The sequence below is a fragment of the Pieris napi genome, chromosome Z, assembly GCF_905475465.1.
Source record: "Pieris napi chromosome Z, ilPieNapi1.2, whole genome shotgun sequence".
NCBI lineage: Eukaryota > Metazoa > Arthropoda > Insecta > Lepidoptera > Pieridae > Pieris > Pieris napi.
In genome coordinates this window covers 4,877,493-4,899,654 of record NC_062259.1, presented here as the reverse complement: position 1 = coordinate 4,899,654, position 22,162 = coordinate 4,877,493, and the positions used below count along the sequence as shown (strand labels likewise).

At 31.6% G+C, this 22,162-nt stretch overlaps 2 protein-coding genes across 2 annotated transcripts; one reads left to right on the top strand and one right to left on the bottom strand.

Annotated features, from left to right (window-relative positions):
- Positions 1-288: 288 nt before the first annotated feature.
- On the top strand, positions 289-2,191 carry LOC125062483 (protein TRACHEARY ELEMENT DIFFERENTIATION-RELATED 7A-like). Its single transcript, XM_047668464.1, has 2 exons — positions 289-382; positions 1,211-2,191. Exons 1-2 carry the CDS (start codon positions 365-367, stop codon positions 1,823-1,825), a joined length of 633 nt encoding a protein of 210 aa, XP_047524420.1. The 5' UTR covers positions 289-364; the 3' UTR covers positions 1,826-2,191.
- Positions 2,192-5,083: 2,892 nt separating this feature from the next.
- LOC125062482 (protein grindelwald) lies at positions 5,084-20,351 on the bottom strand. The gene is made up of 5 exons (XM_047668462.1): positions 20,205-20,351; positions 13,232-13,440; positions 10,041-10,106; positions 8,646-8,779; positions 5,084-8,531 (listed from the first exon to the last, which is right to left on the bottom strand). Exons 2-5 carry the CDS (start codon positions 13,431-13,433, stop codon positions 8,226-8,228), a joined length of 708 nt encoding a protein of 235 aa, XP_047524418.1. The 5' UTR covers positions 13,434-13,440; positions 20,205-20,351; the 3' UTR covers positions 5,084-8,225.
- Positions 20,352-22,162: the final 1,811 nt, after the last annotated feature.

Genomic DNA, 22,162 nt, shown 5'->3' with positions numbered 1-22,162 from the left:
TAAACTTAACCATAAATACCATATCAACATATAATAATAAAACAACAGTTCTCAACTTAGATTAACTTATTAACGGTTAGAATATTAGAATCGAAAACATGATCAAAGCAAAACAATAAAGAGAGTCAGCACGTGGTCCTAGCTTAAAATAAATGTTTAAGCAGCTTCATTTCCATGGTTATCCATCAAAATAGAAATAAAGCCAAAAAAATGCGTATTTTCTCCTCCTATTGTTCGCTGAAAACAATGACCAACCTTATTGTACATACAAAAACGTCCTGCCATTGTTAAGAAGGACACAGTGAGAAATTTCAGTTAAAAATTACAGCCTCGATCAAACTTCGTCCAATTCATTCAGAGCAACATGTTTATTATATTGAAGGTGCTTTTTATTTAATTTTTTATTTGGCAATGTATGTACTTGAGGTCGCAGACAAGCTCGTAAATTAAAAAAAATATTGAAATGAACTAAAAACTAAAAATGTACGTTTTTCTTAATGTGTCTACGCATTAAAACGATGTAAAGGAAAGTACTCGACAAAACAAAGATCTGAACTAAAATGGAGCAGTTTTTAATATCCCGTAGTATATTTTACGTTGCATGTTGTAACCGTTTTTGCAATCAAATTTACTTAAAGATAATAATAATTTGATTTAATGAAGTTGTTAATCATTGATTAGAAAACTGTAATAAGAATAGTGCTTCGTTGTAGCTGGGCTAATTGCGTATTTTAATTAATATTGAATGTAGAAAATAACTTGTTCCGTTACATTCAGCGGCTTTTAATTAAAGTCTTGGAGATTTTTAATAATTCAATTTTAAATGGTACTACTTTGAAGGTTATAATTAAACGCAAATAGCATTCATAAAACTCTAACTGCCCTGCGATTCTGTAACTCACTTTTCGAACTCACACAGCGGTTTTCGCATCGGCGGTCGCTCTGAAATCAGTCGTGAAGCAGTCATTTTATGATTTGGCATTCTGAAAAGGTGGGAGCTTGTAGTTTATTGTTTATCAGAATGCCAAATCATAAAATGACTGCTTCACGACTGATTTCAGAGCGACCGCCGATGCGAAAACCGCTGTGTGAGTTCGAAAAGTGAGTTACAGAATCGCAGGGCTGATGCTTAAAATCATTTAAACCAGAGGCAATATGACAGTTTTGCTTTGGTAAAATAACATTGTTTAATAACTCTAATACATTACAGGTAATAATCATATCATTGCTGAACTCTCTCACTGAAGGATCCATTGATGGAAAGAGCTACTTGGATTCGTTAGCCGTGAAGCGTTTTAAAGAAAAACCTGGTGAAGACCCCTGCAATCCTCTTTATTGGTATCCGAGAAACATTCCAGAGTATTGTCAATACCGAGCCCCAAATAAACCCGATATAAAACTTCCTATACAGGTACCTCTGCCCGTTCCTTTGCCTCTTGTGCCTCCCATGCCTGTTCCGTTGCCCATTCCCCCTTTGCCTTACGGTGTACCTATAGTGCCTAGTAATCCAATGATACCCATTGTTCCAAATCTATACTACCCACCGATTCCAAGCCATTCCGCTCCATTCTATCCGCAGCCTCAAGCTGGAATGGTGCCCGGTATTTCTGGAATCGTTTCAAGAGATGGAGGTATAAACATACTACCATTCTCCGACGCCTATGCTGACATGTTGGAAAAACACAAAAACAACATGATAAGGCGAAAATTAGAAAGATTACTGGACCGATTTGACGAATATCCAAACCGTGGAACATATAGACGATTGAAAAAATACAGGCAAGCACTTTATTATGATTTAAAAAAAACTACATGTATTGTTTAATTTTACGTTTAATTCCATAAACAGTTACAAAATGTTCGTGGGGCAGAAATGTACATGATGCGTTTCGTCTTTTGTTTTTACATTCTCGCCCCCGAGGCCTATAAATACAAGATTATGAAGTACTTAAGTTTAAATGTAATGAGTTATGACTAATAAAAATCCATATGACAGATTATATTTCGGTTTTCTATGAAAGCCTGCTAAAACTTAACATATTAACTAGTATTTAAGCAATTAAAAACAAATTTAAATTAACTTATATCTAAAGTTACAATTCTTATCTCTCCAGATTTTTTATTAATTACTCTTAAACTAATGGACGGATTTCCTGAGGGCTCCATAAATATACATCTTATTCAAACTAGTTTTTAATCTACTCTAAATAAAGTACGTACTACGTACGAAGTAATTCGGTGACTTAAAATACAAATCGTTTAAAAAAATTATACTAATGTGTCTTTATATAAACATTTATCAAGAACAATAAAATAATCAATCAATCAATCTTAAAAGTATCTCAATCATCAAAATAAACAAAACCAATGTCACAAATTACCAAGGTATTATAAAATGTAATTAAATTTGAAATTAAATTAAGCCTCTTATTCATGTATAATTAAACCCTCTGACCAATAGATGCCTCTTTACTTAAAGATTAAACAGTATTTAAATATATGTTTCAATAATAAGCCGATATCAGCGTTGAGAGAGGATGTAAAATTTTAAAATAACCTATTGAGTGACAAAATGGCGGATGTATATGATCAATCAAACATTTAGACTAATTATTTTTTATATTGACGTAAAATTACTGATACAATTAATGAAGTTATGATAAAAAATATAGTAAGTTATTGTTGAGTTGATCAGAAATTTGGATCAATGGTTCATTTGAAGTGTTTTAATAACTAGTTAAATATTTTTATTGGTTAGGGGGTTTCGATTCGGGAGTCATAGCGTTAATTATTTAAACACATATACACAACACACTTTTAACATAATACACTGCACTATATTAACTATACCTTTGCCTGTTCTTATGAGAAACATGTGCATTTTAGTTAAAACAGTGTAATTTTATAAGTAATTTCTTTAGTTTTTATGAATGATGGTATTATAAAATCTAAATTATTTAATATAATATCCTTAATTATTAAGTACCATATTGCCATGGAGTGTATACTACAACCTATAATACCCTTATTACTAAGATACTGTTCTAGATAATCATTATATTCGCACCCAACCTCCGCTAGAAATAATTTTTTTTTAGGCCTACGCTACAATTTATTGATACATCATAAAAGTCTAAAATGTGTAAAACCGTTCTCTTCTCTGATGTTGAAGTGAAATATTTAGAATGGTTGAATGCGCTACTATCGTTAATACTTCATAAAAATGTTTTATTTGCTCATTATTTAGCTCATAATAAAAGTGTTTGAGACAAATCTTTGACCTTACTGAACTTGGTCTGTTTATTTAAGATGGAGGTTAGATATGTATCAAATGGTTGTTTAGCTTGTATATTACTATATACATGTACAATTTATACATATAAAACACAAATCGTAAATATTTCGCTAACTGCTATCAAATCCAGAATTAATCGTTGTATTTCAGCCTATCTAACATATTTAACGTCTACCAAGTTTTAAACACGGGGTACTTTAACGAAGATCCTACAATATGTTATATTGATCTATGTTAGACTGCCTTTTCTATAGTAGATTACCATTAGCATAACGCACTCGATAGGAAAAACATTGTATAAAGTCAAACAAATGAATAAAGTCTATAAACACATGAAGTGCCTCATTTCCGACAAATTTAATTACTTGATTGCATTTGCAATGACGCGTTATATTTTTGTGTATAAAAGTAATTTACTCCGCAATGCTCGCCACGACGAAGCCATCCAATCGGCGACTGAACCAAATTTAATTTAAAACCACAACATTAAAATCGAATATACTGAGGGCAATCGATACGTTTAATTACATAAATGTTGTTTTAAATTACGAGCTTACTCGATTATATAACGTTCGTTCGTAACGCATATTATGTATAAAAACGGCAGAAGAAAGCTTATTTTTATTGCTACTTCCGAAGAAATTGTAACGATGAATTATTTAAAATTCTCAAAGACCGTTATGGATATTGTTAATTGAATGTCTACTTCACATGTACTTTTATGAACAAGCTAGAATTTGATAATAAACCCTTGATATTAAGAGAGTTCCTCAAATTTTATAGCTGTACTCCATAAGATTCAGAAACAAGACATAGTGCTAACTTCGTTATGTCAAAATCCAATCCGTTATGACACACGGCAGTACCATTTAGCACAAAGTCTCGTTTCTGAATGTCATCCTAAATCATTTTTGTTTTTAATTGCGCAGTAATATAGTATAACTGTTATATAAACCATTCTAAAGATAACTTAGAAAAAGGTGCGCGTCAGATTTATTCAGCAAAAAAATATAATTAATTTATAAATGTACAGTTTTTTAAATGCAAGCGCAACCGTAGAACTAGCCTTCGGCGTTCAACAGATACTTTGCTGTATGAAAAGGTCAGAGATAATTGAAATAATGTTTTTATAATACCTTTGTTATTACTGTCTACTCAGGGTTAAAACTAATTTGAGCTTTATTCTTTAGACGGGTGATATTACAAAGGACTTAAGGAAGCAATTTTCCAGATACAAAGTTATATAAGTTATAAGTTATTATTAAGAATAAAAAGTTAGTAGTTTCAACAATTATTTTGACACAATATTAAAGATTTGTCTCAAACACTTTAATGGTTAACATAAAATAGGACTCCGTCTAATATTTGTAATGGTTAGGATAGTGTTAGCAGATATATATTAAACAGGTACTCTTTAAGTTTCATCACCGATTCCGACTTTATTTTAAAGCTTTAACGCGAAATCTAGTTTTATTGATCTTCATCAAAATTCGGTACTGAGGCTCAATTTAAAAGTCAGAATCGCTGTCACTGCTGGAAGGCGTACCTGTACTATTTCATCACCTACTGACTAAAGATTGATCTTTATAAAAAAAAATTGATTGATGATCAAAAGTTGTAAACGATTAACATAGTTAAGACTTATCATTTATTTTTTAAATCTAATTGTGATCATTGTAGTGTTTGGATACTTACTTGTATATATTTTTTGAGCTATTTTATTTCTCTCGTGCCTAGTTCTTAAACGTCTAAATACGATTTCCTACCTACCAAAGTGGACTAATTCTAAAAAAAGTTAGAATGCTAATAAAATGTCATTGAACTTACACTATTGGAATGTTTCGTATGGACGGTTCGTATTAAAACCGTTAAATATATTAATTAAAACTTATGCGATCATAAACTATAACTAAAGAAAATATATTTATTTGCTTGATGACATAGTGTTATAACATGTCTCCAGTTGAATCAGAAATAGGGGTAGATATAAATTTTAGAGTAAAACTTAAACCGACAAATTTAAAAATATGATGATAAGTTAACATTGATACACCTATACATAATATAGTTGTATAACAGACCATATATCAAGCAAATAAATCAAAATTCGGGCCAAATCGATGTTACAATTATATCAAAAGAATTTTAATAATCTTACCTATCGAATTTCTCATTGATATAAAACCAATTTAACTAATATTATATTTAAAAAAATAGAACCAAAATTAAAATACATTCGTGATCAACGACTTCAATAAATTTCTGTTTTAAAAAATACTGCGTCATTAAAATATATAGAACCTTAAAATAACTATGTATCTTATAATATTTTGATTATATCATAACATAATTACATTTTTAACCCGGCCCGAATGTAAACCAATTTGACTCTTCATACACACACATTCAACAAGACATCACTACATATACACAACGAGGCTAATGTCAGGAGACAACTTTAAATACGATTCTCATGTGTGAAAGTCTTTTGTCTACGTAACTTAGCCTCAGGATAAAAGTCCAGACTTACCGCGTTGACTCCTTGACATACGGAATTCATAGTTCTCAGTAAGTCTCGACTTCTCTTACCCTAAGACAAGACCTTCATACAACAACGAAACGATACAAATCAATTGCAATATGTTATATATAAATCGGATTTATTACCGAAAATGTAAATATAATTTATTCAGGTATTTATGAAAGGTATACGTGAAAACTAACAACTTTTTGTAGTGTTTCCGTTTATGGATTTTACGATTTGTATTTATTTTTGAATTTTTTGTATTACAGTAATAAAAAGAACATAAATTCTGATACAACAATTTTACAAAGTTTCAGATGAATACAGATATGCACAAATAAGACATAGACAACACAAGACAACACTTCTCCCAAATAAAAATCTACCGTTTCCTTCTATATTATATTTGTGTCAAACTCGACAATATTTTACAGCATAGAAAATTATGTGACTTAAGTAGATAGTGCTGAGTATTGACTCTATGGATACGTTTTTATAACAAAACTTCTGTTGAAGTATACGTTTGCTAGCTACAGTAAAATTTTAAACACCCATGGATTATTCTATGAAAAAACACCAATTGTAAACAAATTAAAACTTAGGTAGTTACATACATCTCATTATTATGTAAAACATTATGTTTTACATAAATTATTAATACAATATATAAATACAAACAAAATAAATAAAAAGATTACACTTACACACAAAGTACTATTGAAAATGAAAAAATAATCTACTGTACGACGTTACCGCCTCCGTAACATATGTCACGGGTTATTCCAGTTTTCCATATCATAGAAAATACTATAATATCACTTACAACTAATAAGATTAAAAACGTAAACCATAGAGCAGACACTCAATTAAAATTGCCTAATGTTTTGAATATTTAAATCAATCCTTGTATTTTGACGCCAATGTAGTAATGCCTAAATATACTTATTACAAATTAAAACGATATGCGGAATGTGTTCCTAATAGTGGTGACGTGAAAACACCAAATAACTAATTCCCCATTTATCATGAGTTTATTTTTGTATGTTGAAATAGATTACATTAGGTTATTAGTTAAATAAACAGATCGTTTCATTTAATTAATTCGCTGGCAATTTTCCGAAATCCAAAACACCCGTCATTGAACGCATAAGTAACATAATTATTGCTGTTCGAATACACGATATTAGAAATTCTGCATATTACAAGCATTCAAATATTATTGTAATTATCTTAATTTTAGTTTAATTAACACAAGAAATTATTATCCTATTGAAGTTGTTAATCTGAATTGATTCACCACTCAAATAGGAATTTTATTCAAATCTATATACATAATTTGAATTAACTTTAATTAAAAAACTCTTACCGATAAGAGTAAGACTCATGAGATGTTATGTTAAAAATGCTAATATTTTTTCTTAATTTATAATAAAAATAAATTGTGTAAGGTTTGATTAAATTCTCAGTTAATTAGATTGGAACATATTTTTACACTGCTTTGCCTAAAGCACTTCTTACTTTCTAACAAATAGCGTTTACTTTATTTTAGTCAAAAAGTTTTTTGTGCTCTACTTCAAACTGTATTCGAAAGATTTAATTTTTTTATGTACAAAATGTAAAACATATCATAATAATTATCAAAATTGTTATTTTATATAAGATTTAATATATAATGTTTAAGTTACATGTTATTTATTATATTATTATACAATTGTAGATACAATGGCCGATCAATATCGGCAATTTTGTTTTTCTGAATACTTAATTACTATTTCCAAAAAGTTAATTTACGAGTGCAAAACCAATAATAGTTTACAATTTCATAGCAAATTAGACACATATTGTTAACATTGTAAACTTTATTCGCTAAATTGAAATGTGATTAAATTATATGTTCACGCGAACCGCGATAACCTAAATTTATACCGAATATATTCACAATAAATACCTTTTTACGTTTGTCAGTGTAAGTAAGTTGTAAGTGTACGGGTGTAATTTTCATCTTCAAATAAAAGTACCTTTTAAATAATCAATATTAATTAGAAAGACATCTTTAGTTGTATCCATAATCAAAGGGAGAATTCCGAGAAAGCAACTGAAGCTTGAAAAACGCCATTAAAATCCTATCTGATTTGATTAATTCTTGGTATTACTTAAGAAACATTTCATCTACAATACTCCAGATGAAATCGAAATGACTAATCAAATTTACTTAGATAAAGTATCTCACAAAACAAATAATTACCGAAGAGCTTTTTCCAACGAGTTTCGTAATTCGATAATTACAAGGTCACTACCGAGATTCTAAAATTATTTCTTTTTTGAAATCTATTACACACGAACTAGATAATTCACTGACTCTCATCATAATCTGTCCATAGATTCAGCAAAGCTTACGGTCGGTCTTCAGAATTTGTGGGTCGCTGCTTGCTCGGGTGGGGTTACATTCATGCCCATATTATCGTACGAGAAGTCAAGGGTGGTGTCTTCCGCCGGGTGTCTATTGCTCACCGCTGTACTCATGGTCTTCGGAGTCGTAGCACCCAGACTCTTATCGGTCTGAGTTCTAGCGTCCAAGTCTCTTACGTTCAAAGGTTGTCGTTTCGGAGGCTCAGGATTTCGTATTTCCAATTTCAAGTCTGGTTTCGGTTTCGGCATTTCTGCGTGTGGATTATGGTGTGTTAAGTCAGTTGGGTATTGCTTGACGCGATTCTGAAAATAAAAGTCATACATTTGTGATGTTATTTACACTTTAATCTAGATATCACCTGAATAAAAGTTAATAAGACGAGTAAAATATAACTTTTATACGTAGTTCGTTCTTACCTTAGAAGGCTGTAGTTTTTGCTTTATGTGTCTCCACGAAAGACGACCTCGGCAAATTATAATAAGAACCAGCAGCAGCATAGCCAATGCAACACAGCTTACAATTAAAGCAGTTTGCGCCTGTCGTTGCACACCTAGGAAAATAAATTATATTATTATCTTATTAGTTAACATAACATGCAAACCGTTACATTATAATAATAGCAAAATTAATATTGCCATTTTAAACCTGGCGCCATCTTTGGGTTGGAAATAGAAGTTCTATGAAATGAGTCGTTCGCCTACCGATTACGGTAGTTTAGATACTGGACTAAAACCTATTGTCCTTTGACGGCTTTAGGTTTTTAGTAACCATAGTTTAAGAGATAAATACGCACATTACAAAAACATACATTACAATAACTTTTGCATATGCTAATTAATTAAAAAAGTGTGTTTCAATGCTATATATACGAAAGAAATAGTGATGGAAAAATTAATCTAGAAATGTATTAGAACAAACTTGCTAAATAGTAGCAACAACCACAGATTCAAGATATTAACTCACATCTCAGAAAAACGTTAGAAAATAATAAAAGAGAAGGTGAAATGGTAGAGATAAAAATAGTCGGTCTAAATTTTGAGTTTAGATCAAAGGTGACGTCGTCGCGGCTAAACCGATCTATATAAGAAACAAAAATTCGCTGTTGGACAAAGCAAGCAAAAAAAATAAATTAAATTCGCAACATTCGTAAATGTTAATTCAACAAATCGCTATAGCTAAAAAATTGCGTGGGCTAACATAGTAACATAAAAATTTAAACCGGCTCATTGCCGGTAGACTGTGATGTGATCAGTTTCATTACTACTACTGCCGAAAAGTTCAAATTGTCCCGTAATTGCCGTAATGGCGGGGCTAAATACATTTTTGAATCACATGCTATACACATTCTGTAGAAATTTAGTTCTGGGACTAAATGCTGGTTTTCTCCACTCCAAAAACAAAATCCAAACCAAAAAATTCACTCACGCTCTCTTCGTTTATCGCATATATGCATCGCCAATTGATATTATTTTATGAATAAACTATAATTAATTTGAAGAACATTACATTTTCAGGGCTTTAATTAAAACCTTTATTCACGTATCAGCAGTAATTATCAGTAAAACATATGACAAAGACCATCAAATGTCACCAGTAATTAAAATCTTCCGAACATGTAACACGAAAATTATAATCAAATTGCTGCAAATTTTAGCAAGTTGGCGAATAAATTTGAAAGGAATTCTAGCAAACAAAGCTATGTTAATATGTATTGGTAGACATTAGTAAAGGTCCATATTGTTATTTTAATTATTTTCTGCAGAATTCAATTCAATTTTGCAGAAGTATGATAACAATTTAAAAATACATACCGTTCATGTCAGAAGGTGGAGAGGCGGTCTCACTCCGTCGCATGTACCGCAAATCCAGGAGGTATCCTTAAAAATCAACATATTTCTATTACTTTTTATTCATTAACTGATAATGTATATTTTATACTGTAGTGCTCTGCAAAATGCATCTTAATGCAATGCAGTAAAGTCTGTTATATTATGTCTATTTTATCTTATCTAAATTGGTTATGGCTCAGGTTGCTTAGTTAAACATGTTGCACGGATATTTAAAGAGTAAACTACCTCTTAAGCCTGGTATCACGTTCCGGGGTTGGTTGGAAAAATAACAAACCGGACCGTTTTTTCGATGAGGCTAATTTAGGGTTTCAACCCCAAATTGTGTAAAAATAAATTCGATACATGTTTATTATAAACAAGCTGCCCCGCGATCTTCGTTTCGCCTTCATAGGATTTTTTTACTTAGGCTACTACCATTTAAGCAGGTAGGTACTAACTAGAGATTGTCCGCTTTTCCAGAATTAAAAACCTAAGTACTAAATAAAATTTGAATTTATTTTGTATTTTTCTCTTCATAAAAACCTTTCTCAGAGGAACATTAATGAATTCGAGGAATAAATTTAAAAAAATACACGAATTGGTCCAGCCGTCTTCAAATTTTGCGCTCAGCATTATTTGCGATACATATAAACTTCTATAAATTTAATATATTTATTGCACCGGGTAAGAGTGTAGAGCTGGAGAGATGATGATTTTAGGATGTGCGTTCGAATCACGATTTAACGTGTCTATGTGTGAATTTAACACATGCACACATTGCCATTAGTAAAAAATTAATGAAATAGACACAGAAATCTAAGGGCCAAACTAAGAGTTGTAGCGCCATTAGTTCCACAACCAGCTCTAAGGTGCATTTGAAAAATTGCCTTTAAACTTCAAGTAAGCTCAATTAGCAATAAATAATTACAATCTTTAGATAGTAAGATTTCCATTAAAACACGATAGCGTTACCCAACAGGTCGGTATGACACGTATAAATCATTAAAATAGAGTTGGCAAAGAAGTCTTATAAGAAATACTTTACCTACTATTCGCTGTAATTTTTACGAAGCAACAACGTGCGAAGTATAGTATAGGCCCTCTGTCCTTCGAAGTTTTATTTCTCAGAAAAATAACGGAAAAATAAATTGTGGTGCTTCATTTTATTTTATATTATCGTCAGGCACTCGTTTTATGACGTTGTTCCAAATAATTATGACAGTAATAATTGACACGGCTCAATAGAGTTCAGATGAAATTACATTTCGTCGTAATTGGGCGTAACGTACCGGAACGCATGTTTGACTTCACCTTACGTACAGGTGTTAATTGTTCACAGAATTAAAAAAATATTATTAATTGATTCATTATAAGTTCATATATTACTTGTTGGCATAAGTTTCAGTTTTCTGAGCTTACGTATCCATATATTATACCAGCTTACCAGGTATCTTATTAGAATTAATAAATGAATAATAGTGTTGATATATGAAATCAATTAAACTACTTATAAAAATATTATACTGATGCTATTACGCTATTATGTTTAAACTAGCGAGTTCAAACATATTATAGCGTACTGGAATGTAGCAATATTTTCTACGTATACAGTTTCATTGTGCCAAACCCACACAACAAAAGAACTGCTTATATGTATCATGTGCATGTGCGAGTAAAAACCTGCCCCCAGCAGACCATGACGGCCACAGGTACTCTGAACCCTTACCAATGAGCCGTTTCTGTCGGTACGCTTACCTTGCATTCTTTGATTTTATTCGTTTTTCATCGCTGTTCTACAACGTTACACAGTCAGAGATAGCAAAATTGGCACCTATTAATCTTGGTTTCTACACTCTCACTTTTAAACCGCTTATTTGATTCAATAGTAAAATATTTTAAACACTAAAGTACCTAAGTAAATTATAGATTTAAATGTGTATTTTAAATTTAGAATTTAACATTCATACCTATCAAAATTTTCGAAAAAGCTATAAAAAATTTCATGCCTCCAAAACTCATTTAAAACGAATTCCCCGCCAAGGTATTTAATAATAAATATTCCAGAGACTAAAAATTCTTTGAAAATGGTAAAATAATCCCGTTAAAATCACGTTGCCGTCTTAACCTTTAAATGTGTTTTAGTAAATATGAAGGACTTTTTAAGGTTAGTAAATTGAGCAAATATGAAAAGAATCATAAATGTTTACTTTTGTTATAAATAAGCCTTAGAATTTAATATCGTACGTTAAAATTTGAATTCAACGAGAAAATAACTTGAAGTATTTGACCTGAAATGCATTCCTACTTGAGAACGAAAGAGATGTGTATATTATTAGAATGAGACAAATTCAACGTAGGCGGCATGCGAAGCTTGTGGTCACAGAACCTGTTACTAATTAAATAGAAAAGATAAATACAACCTTAAGTTATAAGGGATTAAGTTCATTATCGCGTGTCTATCGCATCCATTTATTAATATTAATGTAGATAAATATTAGTCATCCTTTTACCTCCTAGCTTAAATATCCGGTCCTTTCGTGAAAAGTCGTTAAGTCTTGTTCGCGTAACGTAATTAACATTATGCGAACTATATATCTTTAGGTTCTAGTGTAAAAACCTTATAAATATTGTTAGCCGTTCTTTTGGGTTGATAGAGTACTCAGTATTTTATATGTATGTTCTCGTTTTCTATAAAACAAACGTTATTCGTTTCTTGAATAAGTCCTCATTTTTCTGCCAATGATATCTCCAAACACATATTTCAACTGATGTCAAAAAAAATTAACTGTTTTTTTTACTTTAGTATTGCTTCATAGCCCCTCTTTCTATGAACAGATCTCGATTATTAAGGTGTTAAATGCTCTTAATATTTATTTATAATATTAAGTATTACTTTTAAATATGTCTGCTGTGACATCATATGATATGTCATCTATAAAGAAACCATAGAGAACAGCTAAATAATAACATATTTAACATTATTTCCCTTTTTTTTATTTAACATTAAACTCTCTCCTACTTTAATAAACACATTATAACAATAAAACTTCAAACTTCGTCTAAACTTGCGAGAATCAGTGTTATATCGTAAATTTATTTAAGCTTGCTACGGCTGCAATGTGATACATAGAATTTTTTACGGTTTTATAATTAAATAATCTATTTAACCATACCTTGACATTCCTTGATGCAAAGTCCAGAGTCGGAGTTGTGGTGCGTTTTGTTGCAAACAATTTCGCATGGTGCACATCTATTGGTTTCCGGTGAGCAATATTCGTCAAACTGACAAGTGAGCTGCCCGCAACGGATGCCATCAAGCGTGAGTTGCGCTGACGCTGCACCGGCCATCGCGAGCATGCAAGCCAATTGTGCCATTTTAACACTGAAAACCAATGCTCTATTAATTAGTATAGTGTAAGTAGTTGCATAGTTTTCAGCTACTATATATATAGGAGATTTTTTCAATGTGTGTCTTTCGTCCCGTTCTTATATGTTTCGCATAGTCATGATAGCACATGCAAGCTTTGTGTCTTCTAGTACTATGTTTTATTTTAATTGTCTTTATTTGTTTATTAGAGTCTGGAATGAGATGTATAGGACGACAAATTAAAGACTTTTACCCTAAAAGGGGTACAAAAACTTAAAATCTACCTTAAAACTTTTAGAACTTATACTAGTAACATAACTAATACTCTAACCAATTGTTGTATAGATTTATTAATAAAGCTTTAATAATATAATTAACATTGTGTTTTATTAGCCCCAATAAATAAATAATGTTACACGAAATGTGAAAAATAGGAAAGATGGACGTAAGGAATGGACTGCAATTTAGTTCACCTAATTTTCCTAATATATATGTATCATAATCATATAGGTAACATAATGATTAATAAACTTCATTAAAAAAACAAATGATTTTAATTTTACATGTAGACACGTTTCTCAAGTCAAGAGTAGAACGGATTAAAATAATTGACAAGAAATTCTCAAAACAAGTTTTATTATTTACAAGATCCTTGTACGTAGCGGACCATGCGGACCATGGTGTAATGGTTCCATTACGCATCCCATATAAAATATTGCGTGAGATATTTCGTCTTGAAAAACAAACAAGTCAATATATATGTCAATATATAATCGAAGTGTAGCGTACTATCCACGGAGGTAGTTATCGCTCTCTTAGTCCACTCAATATTGAATGAAACTCCGTATTTCCCTTGGGTGAAGCTGATGTTTCACGTCTTTGTTTTAATCATCGCAAAGGCGTATGAACTCACAAGAGTACACCACCGGACACACGCTACAAATAATTATTATTTTTATTTGATTTTCTATTTCTAAAAGTTTCCTAGACTCTAAGGCTAAAACACACGATTCCCAGCTCTGAGGCCAAGTGCCAGGATGGTTGTGAAGAATCAACCACGTCTTAGACCCAAAAATCTGTGTCAGGTTTAGAACCTATCTATAAAGAGAAAATAATCAAAGAAACAGTAGTACGCACTCGCGAGCCCACAGGCGTTGAGAGTGTCCATGGGCGGCGGTATCACTTAACATCAGGTGAGCCTTCTGCCCGTTTGCCCCCATTAAAAAAAAATCTGTGAGTTGTGACCCCAAATAGGATTGAAACGTCACTGGATCATAAGTACCTATAGTGTTTTAGAGCAAGTGAACACAGTTAATAAAACATATATATTTTAAGCGTGCGTGGATATTTATGTTGGAATAAAATATACATAATCTTATAAAAAAACCTGTTTTATAATCTAAAATAACTCCAATCACATTTCGTTCTATTTGTACGTAGTAATGTGTATAACTGTAAATGCATTTATAAATATAGTATTGAATGCTTTGAGCTAATTTATTGTGTAAACAGTGTTAAAACCGCAGCTTTACGTAGTCTATATTAAATCTAGGTACCCCGTCTAGGTTGAAATAAAACCCCCAACGATCGTGACTACTCGTGTTTTTACGGGCTTGAACATTTTCTTGGGTTTCACTCTGCAACACTGCTTAATTCCAGGACTTAGTATACTTTGAATTTTATAGTATCCAGATTTTTTCGAAGTAATTTATAAATAATTTTTCACAAGACTACGTCCATGTGAGATAATTTGCTTTTGTAGTTGTGTACATCTGTATAACTGGGAGTAGCCAAAATACTAACCAAACCGCTTGTTTTATAAGTAACTAGTAGACTCGGCCAAGCGTTGCTGTGGCTAAGATTTTTGCTATATTACATAGTAGTAAACTATTCAAGAGAAACGGCAGGAGAACACCAACCCACCATGTTTTTTTGGTGGTTATGCCATAAAATTATAGCTTATGTGAAACGTTGGTACTTTCAACACAGCGCCATCTGTTAGAATTGTGACTATCAAATAATAAACAAATATTTTGCAATAAAATAATATTGCGGGTATAAATTGAAATGTAAGCTATCCTATCTTTTAAGTTGGATCAAACTACACACGGTGTGCAAATTTGATTGATATCGGTTCGGTAGTTTAGGAGTCCATAGCGGACAAACAACATGACACGTAATTTATATATATTAAGATTTACACGACTTGCGTAATAAGTTGAACTAACTAAAACATTGGGTATTTAAATATGTCCAAAATATAATTAAATTAAAAAAAGCCTAGCTCAAATAGTCTAGAACTAATTAGCTTAATATATATTTAAAGCCGTATTTTAATACTTCACGGACCTGTCAGCTTGTTTGACTAAGCGCCATGTCACTACACAGTATGAGTCATGCTTGAAGTAACATGCAGAGATCACAGGTAGACGCAGGGAATGGCGAGGTATTTTTTTCAAAATAGAGACGACAGGTTCATATTTGTCTTACAACAAAGGGGTCCCTGGTCCCGAAACTTTCTCACCGTTCCTTTTTTGACGACACACCCAACTTTTGAAAATAGAATACGCTTTGTCAAATGACGTAATTGTAATAAAGTAATAAATTGCTATTCGTAAAAAATATTAAATAGGAACCGGAGAGCAAATGTTTTTGTCTTGTGATGACTCATGTTTGGCTAACAGCAAAAGTGGAATTTTAAGATTTCACGCACGAACACGTAGTGATAATATATAATAGATTTTTAAAGACCTAATATATGAAAAATATATGACGTTGCATAGGTTAATTGGATTTTTTTTAATATATTCTACTCTTTGGAGGTTAAATTTGCTGAAGGTTACTTACCAAGTACAAATTTCCTGATAAAACCGCTATTGATGATGGCACTTAACAAACGTATTTAAAAAACAATATTTTTCACGGAGGGAACATTAATTCGAACGAAATTATATTCTTAATCATAATTGAAAGCTGGAGCATAGCGCTAGGATCTTTTGTAGGTTCAACTGGTTGCCTAGCAACGGATTCAACTAAACTATAAAATCGTAATAATAACGCTTATCGGATTTATTCAAATGTATTTCTCTCTTTCTCTTTTAAGGTTCATTATTAAACCTTACCTTCTATTATTAGCATTAAGTAATTTTATATTATATTAATTTAGGAAATTGGAATAGGCTCATATTCTAATTGAAAGCTAAGAAGGTATTTCACAGCCCTATTCGTCCTTTGTAGGAAGGGGATTGAGGTTGTTCCCATAGCGGGGTAAGTCGTAGCTTAGTCGCGCCGATCTTTAAAAAGAATCGATTTAGTATAGGTAGAACGTAGATGTAGAACGTCTATAACAAAAATCAGGTAAATTCATATATTATTGTGAAGTAGGAACTGTCAGAAAGTAGAACAAGACAGGAAATGATAAAAGTTTCTCGTTCGGGCAAGAGATATTTTGGAGCGCATTTAGAAATTCGAAATAACTAAACATACGACACTGATGTTAAAGACACGAATGAAACGCATTTACCTCAAATAGATGTTACTATAACCATATAGACCTTGAATCAAGGCACATGCATGATGCAATATAAATACCTAGATTAGGATGGCCAAACATATTTCAATTAAGGTATGGTTAATGTACCAAGCAGGTGTGACGATCAAAGTGTTGTTATAAGTGAAATTGGGTCTTTGTTGCCACTTATCATAGACTGCATATTGTTTATATAAATTTTTAGATAAGATTATGGGAGTTCTTACTTTTGTCTCGTTGACATACACTTTTCTTGGAAACCATAGTCAAATAATATTAAGTAATATCTTAGTATGCCGTCTCTTTAGTTGCTTACATATACATATGTTTTTAACCCTGAGGTTGACGCCTCATCTTTTTTTTTATGGCTCTGGCACGATTTGTGCATTAGCCAGCGTCAAGTATAGGATTTTTATAATTCGTGCTTGTCTTTAGAAATTCGACCGTGTCCTCCATGTACGGTTAAAGCACTCGCCCGGTACCGCACAACCCTCCCAAAGGCCGAGAACAAATTTAAATTAAATTAAAACTTGCCCTCGAACCGGGAATCGAACCCGGTACCCCTCACCTAGCTGCCACTTAATAAGACCGCTAGGCTATGAGGCCCCCAACGCCTCATTTTATCGATAATAATTGTTTGTGATTGAAATGTTCAGAAAGCTAACCACCTACATGTCTGTGAAGTGAAACGACGAATAAAACATAAACTAAAATGTTTGAACATCTGCCATTCGCCCCATGGGGCACTTGTAAGACTTCCTACAAAAAGTTACTTTAACAATGTGAAATGAGATTTGAGGATGACACACGAAGGAAAACAGAACAAGAGGCTAATATAATATTGTGAATGATAGTCACATATTTTATTGTTTTCCTTTCATTAGTATGCAAGTGACGCAACGTTGGTCCAAAGCTACAAGACTGCCTCTACCGTTCAATGTGTGTTCAAAATCGTGCAGTTACAAACTGGTTTTGTTCTGAACTCATTCCAGTCTGAATTGTTTTTACAATTGTTAGTATATACTATATCTTTTTTAGAAACATACATCTATTAAGGTTATTATATACATCATACGAGTACACTCTAAATCACAGTGGAAGCTAATATGAGTACAATGTACTTGGTAAATCAATTTAGGCGTGAAGTCTTAAAATTTTCGCGTTCGCCGGATGCAATAGAAATACACCATTCTGTACCGGATATTGTACCGTGTGAGGCAGTATTACGTTGTTTATGTGTATCGGAATTGTAAGATACCCACTTTCACGTTAACAATTGAATGGTCGGTTAATGTTTGTTTATAATTTTGTTTTGAAAATAGAATTGATAAGATTTTCGCTATTTGTTTATCAATACGGAATAATTAGAAGCAACAAATGAAGGTAGTTAATATTAATTAAATCCATGAATAAGGCTTTATTGACAACTAGAGTCAGGTATTTCATAAACAATTCAATTTCTCTGAACTCTATAAAGGTCCTCTGCTCTTAATTAATGAAAATTAATGTTTTCCTGATAAAACGCCCACGGATAATTTTTAAATGAAAAGATTTGTATATTTGTAATGAATAAACTAAAAATTTCTGGAGCTATTTCCAAATTTCGTTCACCCAAATTACCCAAGTAACACATATATTTATTTCCAAAATATTTTAAAATCTGAATATCTAGACAATCAGATGGCAGAAAATTTGCTATGTTGGGCCTAATTTTTATATTTCTTATCACTTTCTGTTAATAACTTTTTGTATTATATTTACAGCAAATTTTAGGAAAGCGCCTCTTAAATTTGTTCCACGTTTCTTATTTACAGTTTGTTTCTGGTGTGTTTAATCGTTTAATTTTTTCAGTGTTGTACCTTACGTAGCCATACATTGGACAGTCAATCAGGACATGCAATATCGCCTCTTCAGCTGCATTGTTGTAAGGACAGGCTGCGTTTTGTTTAACTTTAAGTCTGTGAAAATACGATGAAAATCCACCCAGACCTGTCAATATCTGTGTTACCAGACGGGATGGTTCTATTTCTTTTACTAATGGATACGCTGCAGCTACACTTGGTAGCAATGACTTAGTTATTGCAGCTGTATACTTTATATATTTGCTTTTTTCACACTTCAATATACAAATATTTTTTCTTTCTTTAAAACAGATTACTTGGAAACTATTGCTGTGTTTGTGAAACTATTCACATTTAATGGTTACGTTTTTCCGTGAACGTTCTCAATATGGAAAACTCTTAATAAAGTACTGTTCGCTTGAAATCACTCTAAATAATATTGCATACATTGTTCTAACATTCAACACATTACACTTAAGCAACCTGTTTACAGACACTCCTTATCAGTGTCATTAAAACCCATCTGTCATTACGAATAACAGGTAGGTACTTTAGTAATTACGACGCATGTGTTAATGAGCAATTATAGTAGGTAATTATATGTTCAATAGAACTTTACACAAAATTTCTCAATATATTAATATTTAACCGCGTGGATTTCGTTCCGATTTTGTGATATCTTCATCAATAGTTTGTTCTGAGGCGCTAGATATTAATCTAATGTTCGGTATTGTTTCGTATTTTTTAAATCATAAAACACAAACAAAATAAAAGTAATGATGTACAGCTCCTTAATAAATATTTAAAAAAAAATTATGCAACAGTTGCCCCCAGTTACATATGTATAAAAAAAACACGAGCAGGTGGCTCATCAGCGGCAGCAGAGGGCTCGCAAGTGCGTATAATAATACAAATATGAAGGCAGGAATCATAGCAGGAGAATTACTCCAATCCACAAACCACGAAAATAGTGATTATCTGTATTTAAAGAAATTTTAACGGACAGGAAAGATAGGCGTCACCTGTATGTTATATGTTGTTATATATATATAACAATACAATTTGGGAATTATCTTCACACTGCGCACTTTTGACTAAGCCTTGAAGGTTTATAAGCTACGCTTCATTTAGTCATCGGAAAAATATGTTGGGAAAAACTGTTAGATTAATCACACTTCGCTAAGCAAATGATCACGTGATCCGATCTTATGATTATGAAACGTCCGTGGATATGGAAAATGAAAATCCGAAATTTGTACCTACCTGTATTACGTTGCAAAAGGCTGTATTTTTTCTAGATAATGAGGTATTGTTTGAGACGATAAGCACGAAGGTTTAATCATCGTATGTATATTAACAATATAGTACTTATATATTATATTTGTTTTAATATGTAATATAATACTTACACTAGTTGGTTGTCATGTCGGTATCAAAACGAAACACACGCACTAAGGTCACTTTCTAAAAAATACTTGAATATCGAAGCCTTTAACAGCCTCGATGAATACGCGCGGAGGTGGGAAACGGAATGCGACTCTTGCGCAGGTAACATTGCCGTCGTATTGGTTCTACGTTGGTGTGCGTGAATGTTGTTACATTGTTTACGGGGCCTTTAATGCGTATGTGTGGTCACATCACGTATTAAACAGAAAATTACTGCATTTTTATGTGATGATTAATACAAATAGAAAAAACTAAAAGTTTAAAATAAAAACCATTCCGTCTGGTACTAAATTGTATAAACTTATTAAAATTTCATCCAAGAAATGGTTTAAATATAACGCCTGATTCTTTTAATATAAAAATTAATTTTGTGGTAAACAAATAATTTAAGGAATGGTTAAGGTGGAATTGTGTGAATATTTAGGTACAAATATTATAAAATAGTAACTATAACAGAATTAAACCAGTCCAAGAGATCTCAAGGAGACGGAATATACATTATAAAGTTAGTAGTTCACCAACTGTTTGCGTTTCGGGAAAGGTCTTTTACATACATATGTAGATATGTTATAATATATAATTAGATATTTTAGGAAAAACGTTCCACAATCTAAGATCTTTATCGGCAACTCCAGTTTAAAATAAAATGTAAACTGGAGTCTTATAAATCCTTTATAAATCTCACAATATATATTTTTTCCTATTGTAATTATTTTTAGGTCAAATTATCAGGCACTAAGTTCGATTTTGTAATAAAGAAAAACATTATAAATTTTTGAATACATCTCTTAGTGAAAATGTATGACACATTTCAATTTATTTACTAATTTTTTATTTCATTTAAGGATATGTTACATGTGCTATTTATAGTCCTGACAAAATCGTGGTTTCATGAAATCAATCCGTTCATTCAGCTTCCCCGGTCTACCAATTGCAATACTAAATAAGAATAATTTTCCATCAGGCGTATCTTTTATGCTCCGAAATAATTCGTGAAATAATTACAAAAATGTCACATTCGAAAAAATACTAATTAAATATAGTATAATAAAAATGTAAATCAAAGTACCAATAGATACAATAATAATACTTGTAATACCTATATAGTTATTATTATTATTGAAATTATAAAAAATTGGTTGGAAACTTAGATCTTTATGAAAACGACTACAATGAGAAATAAATTGTAATCGTGATATATTCTCTGATGTATAAATATTCAAATAAATTGACAACAATATGATCAACTTAATCTAAAAAACTGATTCAATGCGTATTACTTTAATTGAAAAAAAAGTGCGTTGTAGGCAACAAAGTACACATGTCAGAAGTGAAACTTCTTTGGCAAACTAATTTTTAACTCTTGTTCATATTTATACAAATCTAAAACTTTTCCGAGACTTAGAGGGAAGGAAAAAGGAAGATATGTTAGGAATTCAAGGAATTTAATTGTCATGAAAATATTAAAATACTAATATTTCATAAATTCTCTTTACGAAATTTTAAAAATAGAATTTCTATTAGGTAATTTCAACCTTCTCACTCTCTCTCAATCGGTCTCTCCCTTTTCTTCGACAAAAATGCTGCCCATCTTCGTGATGCTCCGTAAGTTTAACCCTCTAATGCGTCTAAAGAATATTCACTTTAAAAAAAGTTAGCCATAATTGTTGCACATTTGGATATCTTAATAAGCTCTTAAACTTCTGGTATAAATTTAATGAATTTTTGTTTTCAAGTGGATTTGAGAATGCTTAAGATTTACAGTTAGGAGATCTTTTTATTATTTTTAAGTTTGACAATGTTGTCTATCTGTCCACGTCGTTCGGGTCCGTAACTACTAACAAACCTGACTATCGTAAGGAAAAAATAATGGTGTAGTTTGTGATTGGTACTTCTAGAAGTTTATAAAATAAAAAAGACA